Genomic DNA, 17,317 nt, shown 5'->3' on the forward strand with positions numbered 1-17,317 from the left:
GATATGGGAGGGAAGAGGAGATGCTCAGTGGGCTAGGAGTCCCATCAGGGCAGAGTCACAGGCGCCCACAACAGGCCCCTCGGCAGTCGGGATGTTTCCAGAACCCCATCCTGAAAGGGCCTGTTTATAACACAGCAGTGCGGAGACAAAAGTTGACTTGGGAGCAACAGGCTCTTGAAGCCCCGTCCTGCCAATCAAGAAAGCTGCTCTGGCAGTGGGTTAGACCCTAGGAGAGATGTTTCCTGCTGTGGTATGGTCCCGGGTCTGAGGTCACTGGCAATTGTGCCTTATTCTAAATGTGATTACGCCACAATACAGTATAAAAACATCATTTTTCTTCAAGTGATCTAGAGAAAAAGACATCACATAAAGCAACTTGGGAGCCGAATGCCCTTTGCAAGGTGAAGATGTCTCCTGGACCTTCCATTCCAACCACTTGCATCTCCTCCTTTCTCAACCTTCTCCCCCAAATCGCAGTTTGGGGCTCTAAAGTTGAAATTGCCATGCTGTACACACATTCCCTCTGCAGCAGACCACGGTCCCCTCGAGTACTGGTGACCACAAATATCTCAGCAACACCAATTCCTGGTCTTCATTGCTTCTCCTGGCGAGTGGGACTTCAGGGAGAGCAGGATTAAAAACAAAGTCCGCCCATCCCCCAGGAGCACCCCTTTTCTGGTCTAATTCCCAAACCCCACTGTGGCCAAAAATCTATTGCCACAGAATCTTCCTAACTACAGCAGCTAAACTTCCAAGTATTTAAGTTGGGAAGAGTTATATGTGACCCATTTATTTTTCCTAAGCTGTCACATACACGCCCTTAAATGAGACAGAAATAGAGCTATTTTCTTGTAGATGTTTTAATAGTATTATTTTTCACACATGACTCTTGCGCTCTGTATGCATTCACTTTCTCTGTTTCCTCCTCTGGAAACAGACGTGATGGGTAGCGAATAACTCAGTTAACACACACACACACCATGTTGTTTCCTTTTCAGGTGCTTCTTACAATCACAATGTATTCAGGCTTATTTTGGGGAATCACAGAGAGAAAGATCCTGTTTTGAGTCCTAGGTATGGTTATTCTCAGTGGAGAGACCCTAACGCCCTAGTCTTGTTAAGTAATCAGCAGTTACTGATTTGTATGGGGAACGTTCTGATAGCAGGAAGAAACATGAAGATGATACAACATATTTAGGAACTAAACTTGGTCTTTCACCAAAGTACTTGCAACGCTTGTACTATTTATGAAAATGGTGACTGACACGTGGTTTTGCTTGTTCCTTGCATTTACCCCTAAAAAGAATGGGCAGGTCTGTGAGGGCAGGCCCTTCTATTTTACTCACACAATGGTAAGATTATTAAGAAAAATGTTCTGATCATAACTTACCTTTCCCTCCATCCATATTACACCAGAATGAAATCATAGAGAAAAATTTTTTTTTCACTGCTATCACCAGATGGATCAAGTATGATTTATTTTTAGTGATGTGATGGAAGAAATACTCTTGTGTAGACTTTTCAAAAGTGCCAACCCTGAAATTAAGAAATGGTCATTGAAAGATTTCTCGGTTTTGCTTTTTTATAAAAATCAGTCTTAAGAATTCACAGTGAAGAGGTCCTAAGTTCCTCATACAACATGAAATTATATAAAAATAGAAGACATAGACATCTTTAACTCTTTAATCCTTTGAGTAAGCAGCAAGCATATCACTCTTCCAGGCCAAACACTGCTTCAACAAAAAAGAAAAAGAATGACGTGCAAAATATTTACAAACTACGCGAAGCACACGATAAAGACATCTCACCAGGTACATGTGTCATATTACAAATGAAGCTACGATTGTCCTACTGTGCGCTCCAGGCATGTGCCCCAAATGCAGCACCAGGGCCCAGGGCTGGGATAGGACGGCTTTTAAGTGAATCACAATATACGGGACAGCTGGACAGATGCTGGTGCTGACCACTGTGGCCGACGACCCCACACAGCGATGGGGAGGCCCACTGACGAGACAAGACAGCAAGCTGCACACTGGGTACAAATGCAAGGCAGTCGAGGGGCTTCTCAAAACGCCCTAGATGTCTTAGTATATGTGACTGTCCCCCAGGGCTGTTAAAGATAAGTATACATTCTTGTGTCCTCAGAACTTAGAGTCTGTTTTTTTCTGGTGATGGTATAAGATGACCAGTGAGAAGGGGGTGCTCCCTAGAGATAGCAACTAGGTAGTCCCTAGGGGTAGTTCGCGCTGTGCCAGCCTACAGGGTCTCATGAAGAGGAGAGCTCTCAACTCCCAAACCCAAACTGATCGGTGCGCTCAAGTCTATGGCTCTGATGGCTTTAGAGCCTACAGCACGGCCAGTGTTTCCAAGGTGCTGGGAACACATCACCTCTCCAAACATAAAGCAGGGCGTCAGGTGGTGAGCCGGCACAGCTGTGAGTGGTCAGCCCTCTGTCCTGCTGGATAGCCACCTGCACATCCGTCCTGCTGCACGGGCCAGGACTCTAGCAGGAAACCCTGTATCAGAGGGTTCGGTGACACATTGTTGAAACACTAGCACGTGTAAAACGGGCTTTGTGGGACTTCGTGGTTATGTGTTCAAAGGCTTGAAAGGTTTTGTTTCTCTATGAAAAGGGGTCTCAGCATTTTAACAGCACAATTGCGACAACATACTGATGCATCTTTAGATAACACAGAACAAATTCTTAAATTTATTTTATGAGATAATGTCGTGATTTACCCCTAAAGCAAACCCATGGGTCCAAGTTGGCTGCTGGGAATACGCAAGTGTATCCAAATAGCACAATAGAGACGAATCAAGAAGACATTCTTTATGTAAATGCAGACCATAGTCAGAAGGAGGAGGGTGGTTTTAAATTCAGAACCTAAACATGAAAAGGGTATTGTAAATAAATGCTTCCCTAACCACTAGCTCCACGTAACTGACAAAACGGAATCTCTTCTAAGTCCCCAAAGATAGGCGAGTACTAGTTCAAAGCAGATAGCATTTAGAAACATTTAAAAAAATCAAAATGAACTCCACTTCCAGGACCTTGAAGATGTCGCACTTCAAGCCAAGTCCTCATCCAGACGCACGCCACCCCACCTCGCCCACAGGTGATGGCTCTGGCGAGGACCCTAAGTGCACAAAGGGTTGGGGGTTCAGTACATTCTCTGTGGTTTCATATAATTGCTTTGCAATTGATTAAATTGCTTTCTTTTAAAGGAACATATTACAATTCCTTTAGAAAAAAAGCAACGTGTTTTTGAAAAAAGGGATATGCAGCGATGATTGCTTAAATATGCATCAAATGAACATGTCAAATCTAAATGCAGGCTATTTACTCTTGCACTCCTAACATAGGAAAATGTTGTTTAAAATTAAATTAAAGGGGAAAAGTCAAACATCCTTAACTCGAGAAACGTAAGGAGTCGTCTCAATCCCTAACTCGATCTTCCTATATTAAGAGCCTTGACTAAGAAGAGGCAGGAATAGAGACTTGCAAGAAAATAAATACAGTTCAAAATAAAACCAAAAAACCCTTGGTATATAGAATACTGGATCTTTTTTTTTTCTCCTGGTATGAGACCATGTCGCTGCATGGACATTCTAGACGGGAGTGGACGGCAGGCTTTTAGCTGGGTGACACCTCAGTCGCGTGAACTAAAGGATTTCTGCAGCCGCTCGGGGGCCCACGCCCCCGCGCTGGTCCGCGTCCAGGCGTCCGGGCGAGGGGGCTCCCCTGGGCCAGCCGGCTGAGCGCTGGGGTGAGGGGCCCCCGAGTCTAGTGCCCCGAGGACTGCACGTCTGCCTGAATGCCGACAAGCGACGGTGGCTGTTGACCAGCGGCTGCGGACAGCACCGGCCTGGGGTTCAGACGGGGCGGCAGAGAGTTAGCAGGGCGGATGAGAGGTGGTGGCGGCTGGTTCAAGGTTGCCCGGGGCTGGATGAACCGAGCCTGCTGCTGCAGCGGCGGCGGCTGCCGGTGGAGAGCGGGGGCCGCGGGCAGCGTTGGGCGCAGCAGCGGAGGAGGCTGGTTCAGAGTTGCCACGGGAACGGGCGGTGTTGGAGTGGACGATGGGGCGGGAGGTGATGGACCCAGAGTCCGAGGAGCCTGTGGGGTCTGTGCCTAGAGGTGAGGAGACAAAAACACGGCGTGAGCGGACGGTTCCTCGTGGGCCCAGACAACACAGCTCGGGCTGGCACAGGAAAACCAAAACAAACCAAAACAAAACAAAAACAGTAACACCAGTGTTTTTTGGAAGCACAAGCTTCTTTTATTTTAAATGAAACAAAACCAAAAACCGAAAAAGCCACGAAGCTACCAGACAGGCATCTTTATTAGTAAACAGCTTAACACTGGAAATAAAAGTAAGACCACGAAAGCGCGGGGCACGCTCGCTCCCGAGGGCCCGCCCCGAGCAGGTGCCGGAGACCCGAGCTCGCGCGCGGTCAGGTCGGCTTCCTGCGGGCCGCTACAGCCGCTCCAGCCCCCCCCACACACACACCTCCTCTTCCTCCTCAGCGCTCTTCCCTGCTGGCGCATTGGAAGCACTGTTTGTCTCCTCCCCTAAAGCGGAGGCATCACCATTGGGAGCCCGGGTTCCTTGTTCTGCTTCCCACTCCTGTAACACCTCCTCTAAGTTAAACCGACGCCTGTAGTTTACAAAGAAGTTCTTCACTTGGCCAACAGTCTTGTTGCCAATTACATCTGCAATAGCTTGAAAATCTTTACCGTATTTGCGGACACCTGGAAGGCAAAGTAAATAACACACCTGTGAAGGAGGGGCAGGAGAGCGGGTCCCACACGCCGCGGCGCACCCCCCCAGGACGCCCTGGCTGGCGAACCGCTCGCTTCTCAGTGCGGAGACGCGGCCGAGGCGCGGGGCTGCGGCGCCGGCCCCACTGGGTCGCGGCGTCGCGCCGGCCCCCGCCTTCCACTGGCAGTCGGGAACTTACCATTTTGGACATACTCAGTTACTTTCTCCAGTCCTCTCTGGAATCTCAAATACATCCATTTATTGTAAAGCACTGAATTGTCTGTTCCATCCTCAATTCCACATTCATTTATTTCCCTAGTAGCCAGCCACCTAAATTTGAGCAACACCGGCTGTAAACAGAGCTGGGTAAAGCGCCGTCGCCTCACCCCCTCCGAGGGCTGCGGACGCGTCACCTCGGGGCCCCATTAAGGAAAACATTAGGGTTCTGCTCTGGATGCTGACTAGCTGAATTCCACGCGACCCCTTGCCCCTCTCACCTGGGTGCCAACAGAGAGGAGGTAAGAACTGAAATGTTAACAAACAGGAGAATCATCACAATCTGATGGACCAAAGAAAGGGGCGCTATTTTTCAGGGGGCTCTGAATTCACTGCCTGAGCTAGAGAGTATAGGGGTGCCTCCCTCTGTGGGATAGCTAGCAGGTCTGTGCCATCGCAGCCCTGAATTCAGGGAGGACCCCGCCTGCGGTTACTTAAGGACATCTTGAAATAATGACGGCTATGAATTGATCTATGGACACCAGGAACCAATCATGCTATGGAATTGCAAACGACTCTACAATCGAATGGATAATCATTTGCTCTTAAGGGAATTCTGAAAGTTCACTGACTTGCTCGAGATGCACTTATCTCAAGATAGAAAGGCTGTCAACATTTTACCATTGGGTAACTGTCTAAAAATGCCAGAAAACAGCAGCTCATGAATTACAGAGATGCGAAAGGAGAAAAATACTGATGCTTACAATAGAGAAGTCTGTGATTTAACCTGAGCAGCTGGGGGGGGGGGTCCAGTAACACATATGATCACACATGACATGACATGGTATGACATAATACTGTAATGGGGCATGTTAATGGCCCGCAGAAACTGGTGCCTATTGGCCCGATGTATCCAAATACCTTCAAGTACCCTGTGGCAGGATTCCTGCTCTAAGTTCTGCCTGTATTTCAGATTGAGAACTTGGGCACGAGTCCCTCGCGCTCTACCAACTGGCCGCACGGCGCGGGCGTCCCTTCCCCCAGGGCACCTTGGGCAGGAGGGCTGACAGGCTCAAGCTACAACCACATCCTGTTTTGAAATCAGAATTTTGGACTCATACACTCTGCTGACTCCTCAGTTCTCAGTGGAAGAGACAGAGACATGCCAATAAAGTGACAATGCTGTCCTTCCCAGGGGTTCAGCAATGGAAATGAGCTTTTGTGCTCCCTAAATGCACGCGCTGACTCCCAGCGTGGCCTTCCTCATGAAATATAAGCTCCCTGGGGATGATCGCCCCTCTGAGGGTTTATTTGGTGATAAAATCGAAGGTGATTTCACGTCAGGGATTCTCACTTCATTCTCGGAGTTTCTCTGCTGCTTGTATTTTGGGAAATAGCCACAGCTTGTATTTTGGGAGATGGGGTGGCCGCAAGGGGGAGACGCTGCTTGGGGGAAGGCAGAGTCTCCATGAAGGCTATCAAATGTACATCCTGGAAATGCCCAGCCCTGCTGGGTACAGGAGCTTAGAAGTGAAACCTCCCTTCAACCTGGGATTTCTGGATCTTCTGTATTCCTACAGGGAGTCGCATTACGACTAACTCTGTCCGCATTTGGACATGTTACAGCCTCAGGACACCCAGCAAATGCACTTCCAAGCTTGACCTCTGAAGCCCTCACGTGGTTGTCCCTCCTCTGCTGACTCCGTTTTTCAGACAGGTCCTTTCATCTGCTCTCACTCAGGGGGCTCCTCCTGCCACCACAGTGCTGCCCTCCAGCGTCAGTGACGCCAGGCCCGCCCCTTCCTACAGGCCATCTGGGTCCCCAGGCACTCGGAATGGTGGGACTTTTCCCAAGCACCCTGGCGTGCTGACTACAACCTGCTTCCACGGCCCGCGGCACCAGCCACCCTGGGGCCTCCTGAGAACAGGGGTACCCTGGGGTGGGCTGGCGGGGTCTGCCACAGCTAGCGCTCCCTGAGGACCCCCCACCCCTGGGGAGCAGCCTCGTGTGCCTGCCCCAGTGTGTTGTGACCAAGGCCATAAGCCTGTCCGTGGGCCACTCTGAAGGGACTGGGGGTGCCGTCCCTGCAGTCAGCCCCATTACTGCCTCTCACTGAGGCCTGGAGCACTCAGGAGAGGGCCGTCTCCTGCCCTTGACCACAGGGGCCATTCTGGCGGCTTCCTGGCCCCTGCGCCCTAGCGCGGTGCTCGGCATCAGCTCTGGCAAGGCCAGTTGCTGTGCCTGTGCCCAGCTGAGAGCTGTGCAGCCCCAAGGAAGCCTGCCCGCTGGCTGTGAGGACGCTCCTGTGGGGCACTCAAGCTGCTCCGCCAGCAGCCACACGGCGTCAGCACAGGTAAGAGGTACGGGGGGACGGCAGCCTGTCTCCCACACAGGTCAGGGTAACAAGACAACGGGCTGGTCATCAGCAGGGAGTGAGTGCAGTGACAAAGGCTCTTTTTGAAGATGGACATGGCTGAGGCCATAGTTTTAATTAAACTTCTCACCTTTAAGGCAAGTCAGTATTCTAAGGTTAGAGGGATGAAGCATACAAGTACCTGGGATAGGTAAAGTAGAAAGTTCCCAGGGAGAGGGGAAAATTTGTTTTCACTCAAATTTCTGAATTTCATCTGAAATAATATAAGACCTTGTGAGTGGAGGGAAGTGGACGGTCTCTTGCAACCTAGAGTATAATGCGTGCTTTCAATTCTTCCTTGGGAGTTAACAAAATAGAACTCAAGACACTGTGCCATCACCATGTTTGGGGAACCCACAGTTTCCAACCAGTGTTCTGTTAGCAACAAAAACCAAAAAATGCTCGTAGAGTCTACGCTTTGGCTGATAAGGTAACCAGGGGCATCTCTAAGGTGGTGTTTCCCATCCATGGGCATGGAACTGTGGAATTTTTCCTTAGGTAGAAGCGATACTGTGAATCTGCTTTTCGTTTGTTTTAAAAAGGTATTTTAAAAGTCTGCGTTTGGGCTACTAAAAATAAAGCCCAAATATGATCATGGCAAGTTGTTCCTGGGTAGGAAAATTTGGGAGATATTTTTTCCTGCTTCTTATAAGAGAAATTCTTAAAGTGAGCATGTCTTGCTTATAATTGGGAAATATTATTTTTTCAGCAAATTATTTTTGAAGTGATAGAACCCAGTGCTATCTAGAAACTCCAGGGATGGGGGCTCTTTCCTACCAATAAGAGGTTGATTTTAAACTCGCACCTTTGGGTTGGACACTGAAGCCAAGGGGTGCCGTGGAAAGGGAAAGGTCTGAATCTCTGTCTCCACGTCCTGCTGATCATCGATGCAGGCTCCAATCTTCAGTCTCAGGCAACTACAGGGTCTCTCTCCTACTGCAGGAGCCTTCCTGACGTCTCTTAAGTATGGACAAATTAGCAAGAAGCCAGTTTCTAGACTTGCAGCTTCATTTCTGCTATAAAGAACGAATGTGTGAACTAGAGGGAAGGGGGTAACATTTAACTGTCAGCAAAGCTGCTGGAACACAGTTCTGTCATTTCCTGATTTATATGAGAAGGCGGCAATATGAGGGAAAAAACAAAACTAAGAATTAAAGTTGACATCTTGATAAAAGCAGAAAGATTTTGCTGTTTATCTTAAAATTGCACAAATATTTTTAGGGGGCATATTTTTTCCAGAGTTATGATTATGAAATTAAAGAGGAGCCCTCAAATAAAAATAGCAAGTTTTATATACAATGTTTCTGCCCCTCTATGCCCTACATTTCATACTACAGTTTAAATGTACTGCTATTTTTTGAAAACAGCTAACTATTGCATTTTACACTGAAAAAATATACCTAGAATCTAATTCCTTTCTTTATTCTTGCTATGTAATGTTTATCACATCTATGTCAAGATTGATTTTAGGTAATTTCTAAATGTACTATAGATTCTTATCTACAGTTATATGATACAAGCTACGAACAAGACTATTTCGCCATTAATGCAGGGAAAGAGGATAATCGGTCTTGTCATTAACTAGTTTGTTGTAATAGCAAATTTAGATACTTAAGGTTACAACAGATGACAAAGCTACAGAAAAGCCATTCTTGGCAGGTATTTTAAAAGGATTAAACTAGCGCCATTTGTAACACCCCACCTGGGGACACCTGGAGAACTGGGTATACCCCAGTATACACAGACACCCCTGCAGGGGCTGCGTAGGAAAGGGAGAAGATGGAAAATAAAGCAGGAAATATTTAGCTGAGCCCTAGGACTCTTGGCTTTACAAGAGTCACAACAAAAAGGTTTATTTAAATAGTAGGAATAAAGGTGATAAATCTCAGCAGTGACACTGGAGTCGGTGTGTCTTGCCCTCAGTCACTCTGCTAGTCACTTACCAGCAAGATGAAACAAACCACTTAGTAAATGTCAATCAGGACACGTGTGTGCACATGTGTTAATGACTTAAATGTTAAGCTACATAAATTAAAACATGTTGCTACCAAAACAGAAATGATTATTACTTTGTGTAACTGAGAAGCATTAAAGGAATAATGCCACAGAAAGGTTTAGCATAAAGGCTAGGAAAACAAAACAATTGTCTTCTTGGACAGCAGCTTAAACGTGTTAAAATAACGACTGCCATTGCAACCTCAACCATGCTGAGACTGGGGTAGAGGTGGCACTGTCACGTGATTACACTAAGCCACGCCTCTGAATAGGACATAAATGTGTGAGCACATGAGGCATAAATGGCACTTTTTAATGCGCCCTAAAGTAACTATTTTGGACACCAATAACTTTAGGTTGTTTTATTTTATGTGACCTATAATAAATAGATTAAACCAAGCCCCAAAACAAAAAGCCCTAAAAGCTCCAAAGTGAAAACAAAAACTCCAGGGATGAAACAAATAAAAACAAAGATATCACATAGTAAGAAAGTGTCTTCAAAATCCTAAGAACATGCGTATTTTCATGAGAATCCCTGCATCATGTAATTTATTTAAGGGGTACTTTTTAGGCATGTTGAAGAATAGAGACTCACAGAAACCCCAGACAGAGGGAACATCTGGTCGGGTCTATGAAGAACCCATTCTGAGGCGTCTTAGCGGGGCTTTTGCCACAGGCAGCCCTAACGTGCTGTCCCTCTAGCACTGCCCTCCCCGATGTGCTGTGTGTGGTGCCAGCTCAGCTGCAGCTTCCAAGGCTGGCACAGCAGAGACCCTGTGCAGAGAAACACCGGCCTAGATCTGCCAGGTGGTCTCTTCAGGAAACCCATTCTCAGGGACAACCTTGCACCAGAGCACGGGACTAGCAGGCCGCCCTGGAGCATGGATTCTGGGAGCCAGGGGTTAGCCACCGAGGCTGTGGGTCAGGAGGGGGAAACAGGCTTCGACAGTAAAAGCCATGTCTGCTCAAGCAGCTCTGCTAGAGCCCTGAGCCACGGTTCTAAGTGAGCACCCAGCAGCCCTGCCAATGCTGTCTGCTAGCAAGAACTGAAACTGTTCCTTTCTAATCTGAGCTATTACTTAAGTTATTGAACATTCTCAAGGAGTTCAACTTTGCTGAACTCTCAGACCCTTAATGCCACAATCACAGTGGCACCGCTCAGGCCTGGGTACCCTCTGCGGAGGTGGTGCGGGCCCAACGGCGAGGACGCCTGTGCCACTACAAGGCTGGCTGGCGAGTTCCTGCTCGTGTGTTATGGCATTATTCTCACTCCCATGTGATGGCTGTGTGGCCCTGCTGAGTCAGGTGTGCTCTGCCCTCAAGCACTCGTACTTTTAAAGGCGAGCACGTGTTCCCGGCCCACCCTGGTGCTGGGTGCAGGGGGTGCCAGCACCCAATGCAGACCACAGGCCTGGCTGCAGTGTGGTCTGGCCTACAGCGAGTTCATCCTAAGGGGAGCAAAAGTCTACAACGCTAATAAAGTAGACCGTCTGCCCTTCTCAGAATACTTCAAACAGGACAAAACCCAAGTTTGCGGTTTCCAGCGTGCCACGGGCACTTGTCATAAGAAGTATTCTATCATACAGTTCAGAAAGGCGTTCTGGAAACTTTAAAACGTTACAGGCACATGCTTTTCATCCCTTCAGTATCTTTGGTAACAGCATATTTTTAAAGTTGCATCTGTAAGCATTGGGGGCCCATCTCTTACGCAAGCTGGGGCAGGCTGGCAGGCAAGCATGTCACTGATATTTTCAGCATCTGACATTTATCAAATAAACACTTTGAATGCGTGTTCAGAGAAGCCAGACACAGGTCATCAGTCACGGAGGCTTAACGATGAGTCGAGCCCAGCAGGGAATGGTGCCGGGGCAGGGCCTTGAAACAAGGCGGGACACCATGGGCAGTGGGTGCCAAGGCCTCGGGGTGCTGTTCCAGCCCTGATGTCGCGGGCTGGGGGCTCAGGCCCATGGTCCACACCAGGTTCCCGGGGGGCCAGCACCTTTTGGGGAGCACAAAGGCCTTCTCCGTCATCCCTATAGGAAGGGGAAGACTCAGGTGGCACCTTTCATGACAAGTTCAATGATTAACAACAAGAACTGCGTATCTTCAGTATACCTTGCACTGCTAGAAGCTGCTCCTCTGTGGTCCAACGGGCATTAATTTTCTGATTTGACTACAAAATTAAAGAGAAGTTTCCTAATGAGGATATGAAGACAGACAATTTCCAAAGTGCTTATTTCTTTTTTAACTTTTCACCAAATCACAGACATGAGATTACTAAAACTGATTCATGAAGATTCCATTTTTATAAGGATTAAAATACATATTGCGTTACCTTTTACCCACATAAAACATCATGGAAGGGGGCAGATGAACATCAGCATTTACACTTGTCAGAGATTAAAGCTAGAGAGTCCCCTGGCCTCCCACTTCCATGCACACTGTTCCCTCCACACGCTGCAAATGTTAACTTAGCCTGCTTTTAAATGTGTAAGGCTTTAGTTTCTTCAGAGGATCTGTGACTCTCTAAAATATCTTCAAATTTAGATTAAACTTATCCCACCAGAAAGTGTTGCATAAATTAACCCTGAACTGTAGACTAGACCTAAGTCCTAAAATATTTCTTTAAATTTTTGAAGCAGAAAGATTCCTTCCCCCCAAGACCACCCATATTTCTCCCAATATTTTCTTGAACAAAACCTAAGATTTCTATTATAGCAACAATACAATATTCAACACCTAGTGGAACTTCATTAGTGTAACCCTCGTTCAGGAAGTTGAGGGCTTTGGCCATGGCTGGAGGGACAGACTCAGTAGTGACAGAGGTTTGCAGAAGGAATGGCCCAGGCAAAGCGCTCAGAGTGACATGGGGTGGGGCCCTTGGAGACCGCGCCTCGTCCGCGGCTGAGCAGCAAAGTCCCTCCAGGATAGGGTTTGAGGCAGCACCACCTTCCTCACCGTGAGCAAGAGGAACAAGTAGGCAATCGGAAGAAAGAAGAAAATTATTAGGTGAGAAAGGGGGAAAAAGGACAGTATGGAGGGAAAAACCTGAAACACAAGCAGTGAATTCTAGACAATACTTAAAAGGGGACAGCAAGGAGGCGGGCGGCCACAGCAGATGCGCCCCAAAGTAAGGGGCTGGGAGGACCTGGGGAATGGCAGTAAAAGGGGAAAGGGGGGAGGGGGCAAGAGAAGGTGGAAGAAAAAGTAAACTAGATCTTAAAGAGTGAAAAGAAACAGATAAAAAGCAACAGGTGATGACAGAGGAAAAATGTGAAATTTTAAACAGGTTCCCCACAAAGAGGAGGAGGAGCACTACCTGAGGGGTGCTCAGGCCATCTGAACCCCCGCAGGTGGAAGTCCTTGGCACCCAAGCACAGCTGGTCCAAATATTGCTGAGTAAATGGGGAAAAAAATAAAGGGTCGATTGTACCTAACATGAAATTTATGAAAACGAGTCCATTAAAAGTAGTTCCAGTGGATGGGCCTCCCCTGGTGGCGCAGCAGTTGAGCACTGGGCTGTGAAGCTGCCCGCAGCCTCTGCAGCGCCGGTTCGATCCCCGGCCGCTGGGCAAGGGTTCCACATGGCGCGCAGACCTCTCCTGCTGCCCGCTGCTCCCCTCAGCAGTGTACTTCGGTCCTTCTGCCTGCTCTGCTTCCTGCTCTAGCTCTGGTGAATTCTCTCACCCACCCGCGCTTCTGACTGTACCCAGTGCTTATATGAATAAATAAATAAATCTTAAAAAAAAAAAAAAAAAAAAGGGCCTCCCCTGGTGGTGCAGCGGTTGAGCAATGGGCTGCGAAGCTGCCCTCAGCCTCTGCAGCACCGGTTCGATCCCCAGTCGCTGGCACGGGTCCCACATGGTGCAACAGACCTCTCCTGCTGCTCCCACTGCTCCCCTCAACAGTGTATTTCATCAGTCTGCCTGCTCTGTTCCCCGCTCTGGCTCTGGTGAATTCTCTCACCCTCCCGCGCTTCTGACTGTACCCAGCGCTTGTATAAATAATAAATCTTAAAAAAAAAAAAAAAAAAAAGTAGTGCCAGTGGAGGGCCTCCCTGGTGGCACAGGCGGTTGAGCACCACGCTGTGAAGCTGTCTGCAGCCTCTGCAGTGCTGATTCGATCCCCACCAGCAGAAGAGATGCCCACATGGCGAGGTGGACCTTGCCTGTCTCGCCCGCTGCTCCCCTCAGCAGTGTGTTTCGTCAGTCTGTCTGTTCTAGTCCCTGCTCTGTCTCTGGTGAATCCTCTCGCCCTCCTGCCTTGGCCTCACCTGTGCAGATTTCTCTCTAGGGTTTCACATTCACGGGCTCAACAGACGTGGGGTGACCAGGGACTGTGCAGGAGGAAGGCCCATTTACAAGCTACACTCAAATTGCCAACTCTCCAGACTCAGCACCCCCACCCCCTTGTGGAAGGGCCAACGGAAATGACCTCACTCACATACTTTGACCCCGTTTTCTGGTGAACCATTTCTGACTGCAACGGAACAACAGTCTCCAGCTCACTGATGAGTATAAAATGGGTCATTTTTGTTTGGACGCCCTCAACGATTTTCTCAAGGGCCTCTTTTTAATTCATTGTGACTCACATTCTTCTCTTTTGGAGTGCGTGTCTGTGAGACATTATCCTTTTCGCCTTCAATTATTAATTCTGTTGGGAGCCTCAGCTGCCAACACTCAGCAAGCAAAGAAGCCCTTCCCTGAACTTTCATAGCTTCCTGGGGTTTTGCGTCTTTTGCAGGGTTCACAACTGTGCCCAGATCATGCGGCATTTGCACCCTATTTGCCAGAGTGCCTAGGGTCTGATGTGGTGGGTGGGAGGGGTAGAGCTGTGGGGAGAGCCAAGTCTACTCCTATAAATGATCCATTCACCGGTGACTACTTCCTCGTTGACAACCTGTGCTTCTCCATCCCTCCCTCATATTAAGAAGCATTTGGATACTGAAGATCTGTGATACTACAGTGCCAGCTGTTCTGGATGACAGTCACGGTATGTGCTAAATACACGCAAGGAAGCTTCTAGCTTCATGAACCAATGGAACAGAATCGAAAGTCCAGAAATAAATCCACACATATACCAGTATTTAATCTATGATAAAAGATCCATGACCATAAGATGGGGATGAGGCTCTTAAATAAATGGTGCTGGGAAAATAGGGAAACTGCACATAAAAGGATGAAGATGGATTACTCACTAACACCATACACATAAGTAAACTCAAGATGGATGAAAGCTTTAGATATCAGACCTGCAACATTAAAAAACACACATGGAAACAATGTTGACACCCTCCACCTTATCAACAATCAACATTTCTGGTGACTCAATCCCATGGCAAAGGAATTAAAAACAAAAATAAACAATTGGGATTACCTCAAGTTAAAAGGCTTCTCTACAGCAAAAGAGAATACAAGACAGTTAGACACCCTATCACATGGGAAAAAATATTTACATAGTATATAATGGATACAGATGAATACCCAAGATGTACAAAAACTCATACAGTTCAACCACAAAACCAAATAGTCCAGTTAAAAAATGGATAGCAGACATGAACAGACAATTCACTAAAGAGGATCTCAGAAGGTCAAAGACATTGAAAAAAATGTTCATCATCGCTCCTAATGAGAGAGATGAGGATTAAATCACAATGAGAGACCACCTCTCACCTGTGAGAGTGGCACATATTAAAAAGACCCCCCAACAAGTGCTGGAGAAGATGTCGGGGGAAGGAGGGGAGGAACCCTTTTACATGCTGGTGGGAAGGTAAACTGGTACAGTGATTATGGAAAGCGATCTGGATTTACCTAAAATTAAAGACAGAAATATCACTGGGCCTGACAATCCCGCTCTTGGGCATCTACCCACAGAATATGAAAAACCATTAACAAAAAAAGTTTACATTCTACATACTGCAGCATCATTCACATAGCTAGGACAAGGAAGCAGCCTAAATTTCTTCCTGTGGGTGAATGGATCAAAAGGACATGGTCCACACACCCTAAGGAATATTACACACCCACAAAAATGCATGAAGTGCCACCATTTTCAACAAAATGGGGGGAATCTGACAGAATTATGTGGAGCAAAACAAGTCAGAATAATAAAAACAAATACTGGACATTCATACACCAGACACTTCAACAATGTAAAACACCTTCACGAACTCCTAGACATCAAAGGCACATCCTGAGGGCCCTGAGGGTAAGAGGGACAGATGAGGGCAGGAAGAAAGCATCTACATGGCGCCTGGGCAAACATGGCGCCTGGGCAAACAGAAGTGATTGATGGGTGTGTGAATCTCAAGGGCAGATGCTAAGAAAAAGGGAACAAAAGACAAAAGACCACGCACTGTGAACACCAACTCTCCTCACATGTGAAGCAGGAGTATGAACACCAACTTCCCTCACACGTGAAGAAGGAGGTGACGATCACCCCCAACTATCAGTAAAATAGAAGAAAGGGCCCTGGGTATTCCAAGATGTGGGAAAGACACAATGATTAGAATAAGGAGAGGGGCGGCTTGAATAAGACTTTAAGCCTAGAAAGCTGGGAGAAGGGTGATGTTAGAAGCTAGAAAGGTAGTAAGTGCTGACTCGGGGATGTGGGAAGCAAGTTCCAGCCCTGGCCGGGAAATAGGGAGAACCAGGTGATGAGCAGGACGTCCAGGCGGCGGGCAGGGCCGCTGAGGGTAAAACTGGTTCATTTATTCAAACACATTTTCAAGGACCTGGAAAATGTTGATGAGGATGAACAGAATGTGCAATTCTAAAGTCAATGTATGAATTTTTAAGTTTGTTTTTCCCCCAAGTTACTCTGGACGTGCTCTTCACAGGCACCCAAGCTCTCCCTGTGTCCAGGCACTTCCACTGCCGAAGACCCATGAGCGTCCAGCTGGGTCTCGGGTGCAGGCTCTGACTCCGCCCAGGGCAGTATCCACTGGGACGCTCCTCTGTGGCAAGGGTTCCAGGGGGCTCTGGGAAGGGGGGGCTGTGGAGGCCACGCCTGAGTAAGGGAAGTGGGGCCCCTGCTGACTTGGGGGTGTCCCAGGGAAGGGCCCAGGTGGGGGCCAACTGGGGGACCCTGCTGTGACAGAGCAGAGGCTCCCCTCTCCCTACTTCACTGGACACCAAGGGTTGAGTTTGTGTCATTTAAATGTACATGTGATGTGGCTTTAACCGGGGACATAATGGGACTGGCGGTATTTCCTGAGAGAAATAAATCTGAGGATAAATGCAGAAGGGCTGAATTACAGTGGACACAGGGGTATGAAGTGATGACGAGAACATGCCCTCTCAGAGGTGACAGGAGCTGCCATCTTAGGCCTCAGACTCGGGAAAGCAAGGGGCGGAGGAGCTATGGGATCGTCTGAGCACCAAGGTGACCTTGAAGCAGCAGCTCCCAGGATGCGGGGCTGCAGGTGGGCTGAGCCCCCACTGGATGCCATGCCAAAGCGGGGGGCAGGGAGAGACAGTTTGAAAACTTTAAACACCTAAGATTCCTTGAAATTACTGATTTTTTTAAGTCCAAGAAACATTGGTAGATTTGTTTGATGTAATTCAAGGCCAGCTTGAATATATGTGGGGGCAGAGGGGGCTGTGCAGCAGCTGGGGTCAGCTGCGCAGGCCATGGGGTAGCCCCATTCGGAAACCGTTATTTAAAAACTCAGAAGACACTGATCAAGATTAGTGACCATAACAGTAACATAAAGGTCCACAAGGGCCTTGGGGGCAGTGTCACCTCCTTCATGCAGTCAGCATCTTCACTGGCCCCTTCCCTGAGGACGTAATTTGTCTGCATATCTTGCCCATTTTTATTAGTAGATTCCCACTATCTCTGAGCTGGAAGAGTTAGAAAAGCTCATGGAGTCAAACCCTCTGCCCAGGGCTGAGAAGCCCACGCAAGGCTCCTCAGGGAAGACTATGACCC

General features: G+C 47.9%; 1 protein-coding gene across 3 annotated transcripts in view; it reads right to left on the bottom strand.

Moving 5' to 3' along the window:
* Positions 1–815: 815 nt before the first annotated feature.
* Positions 816–17,317, bottom strand: part of RCOR3 (REST corepressor 3) — a 41,772-nt gene continuing 25,270 nt past the window's right edge. For 2 of the 3 annotated variants that reach the window (XM_037497336.2, XM_037497335.2), the window contains exons 10-12: positions 11,501–11,558; positions 4,509–4,750; positions 816–4,129 (exon numbers count right to left, since the gene is read on the bottom strand). In XM_037497336.2, the coding sequence (XP_037353233.1) occupies positions 3,785–4,129; positions 4,509–4,750; positions 11,501–11,558 (645 nt within the window). In that variant the 3' untranslated portion in view covers positions 816–3,784. The remainder of the gene's footprint in view (positions 4,130–4,508; positions 4,751–11,500; positions 11,559–17,317) is intronic. The other variant, XM_037497337.2, reaches the window with a different exon arrangement.

This window comes from Talpa occidentalis, unplaced genomic scaffold (genome assembly GCF_014898055.3).
Source record: "Talpa occidentalis isolate TD23 unplaced genomic scaffold, MPIMG_talOcc4v2.1 talOcc4.8, whole genome shotgun sequence".
Taxonomy (NCBI): domain Eukaryota; kingdom Metazoa; phylum Chordata; class Mammalia; order Eulipotyphla; family Talpidae; genus Talpa; species Talpa occidentalis.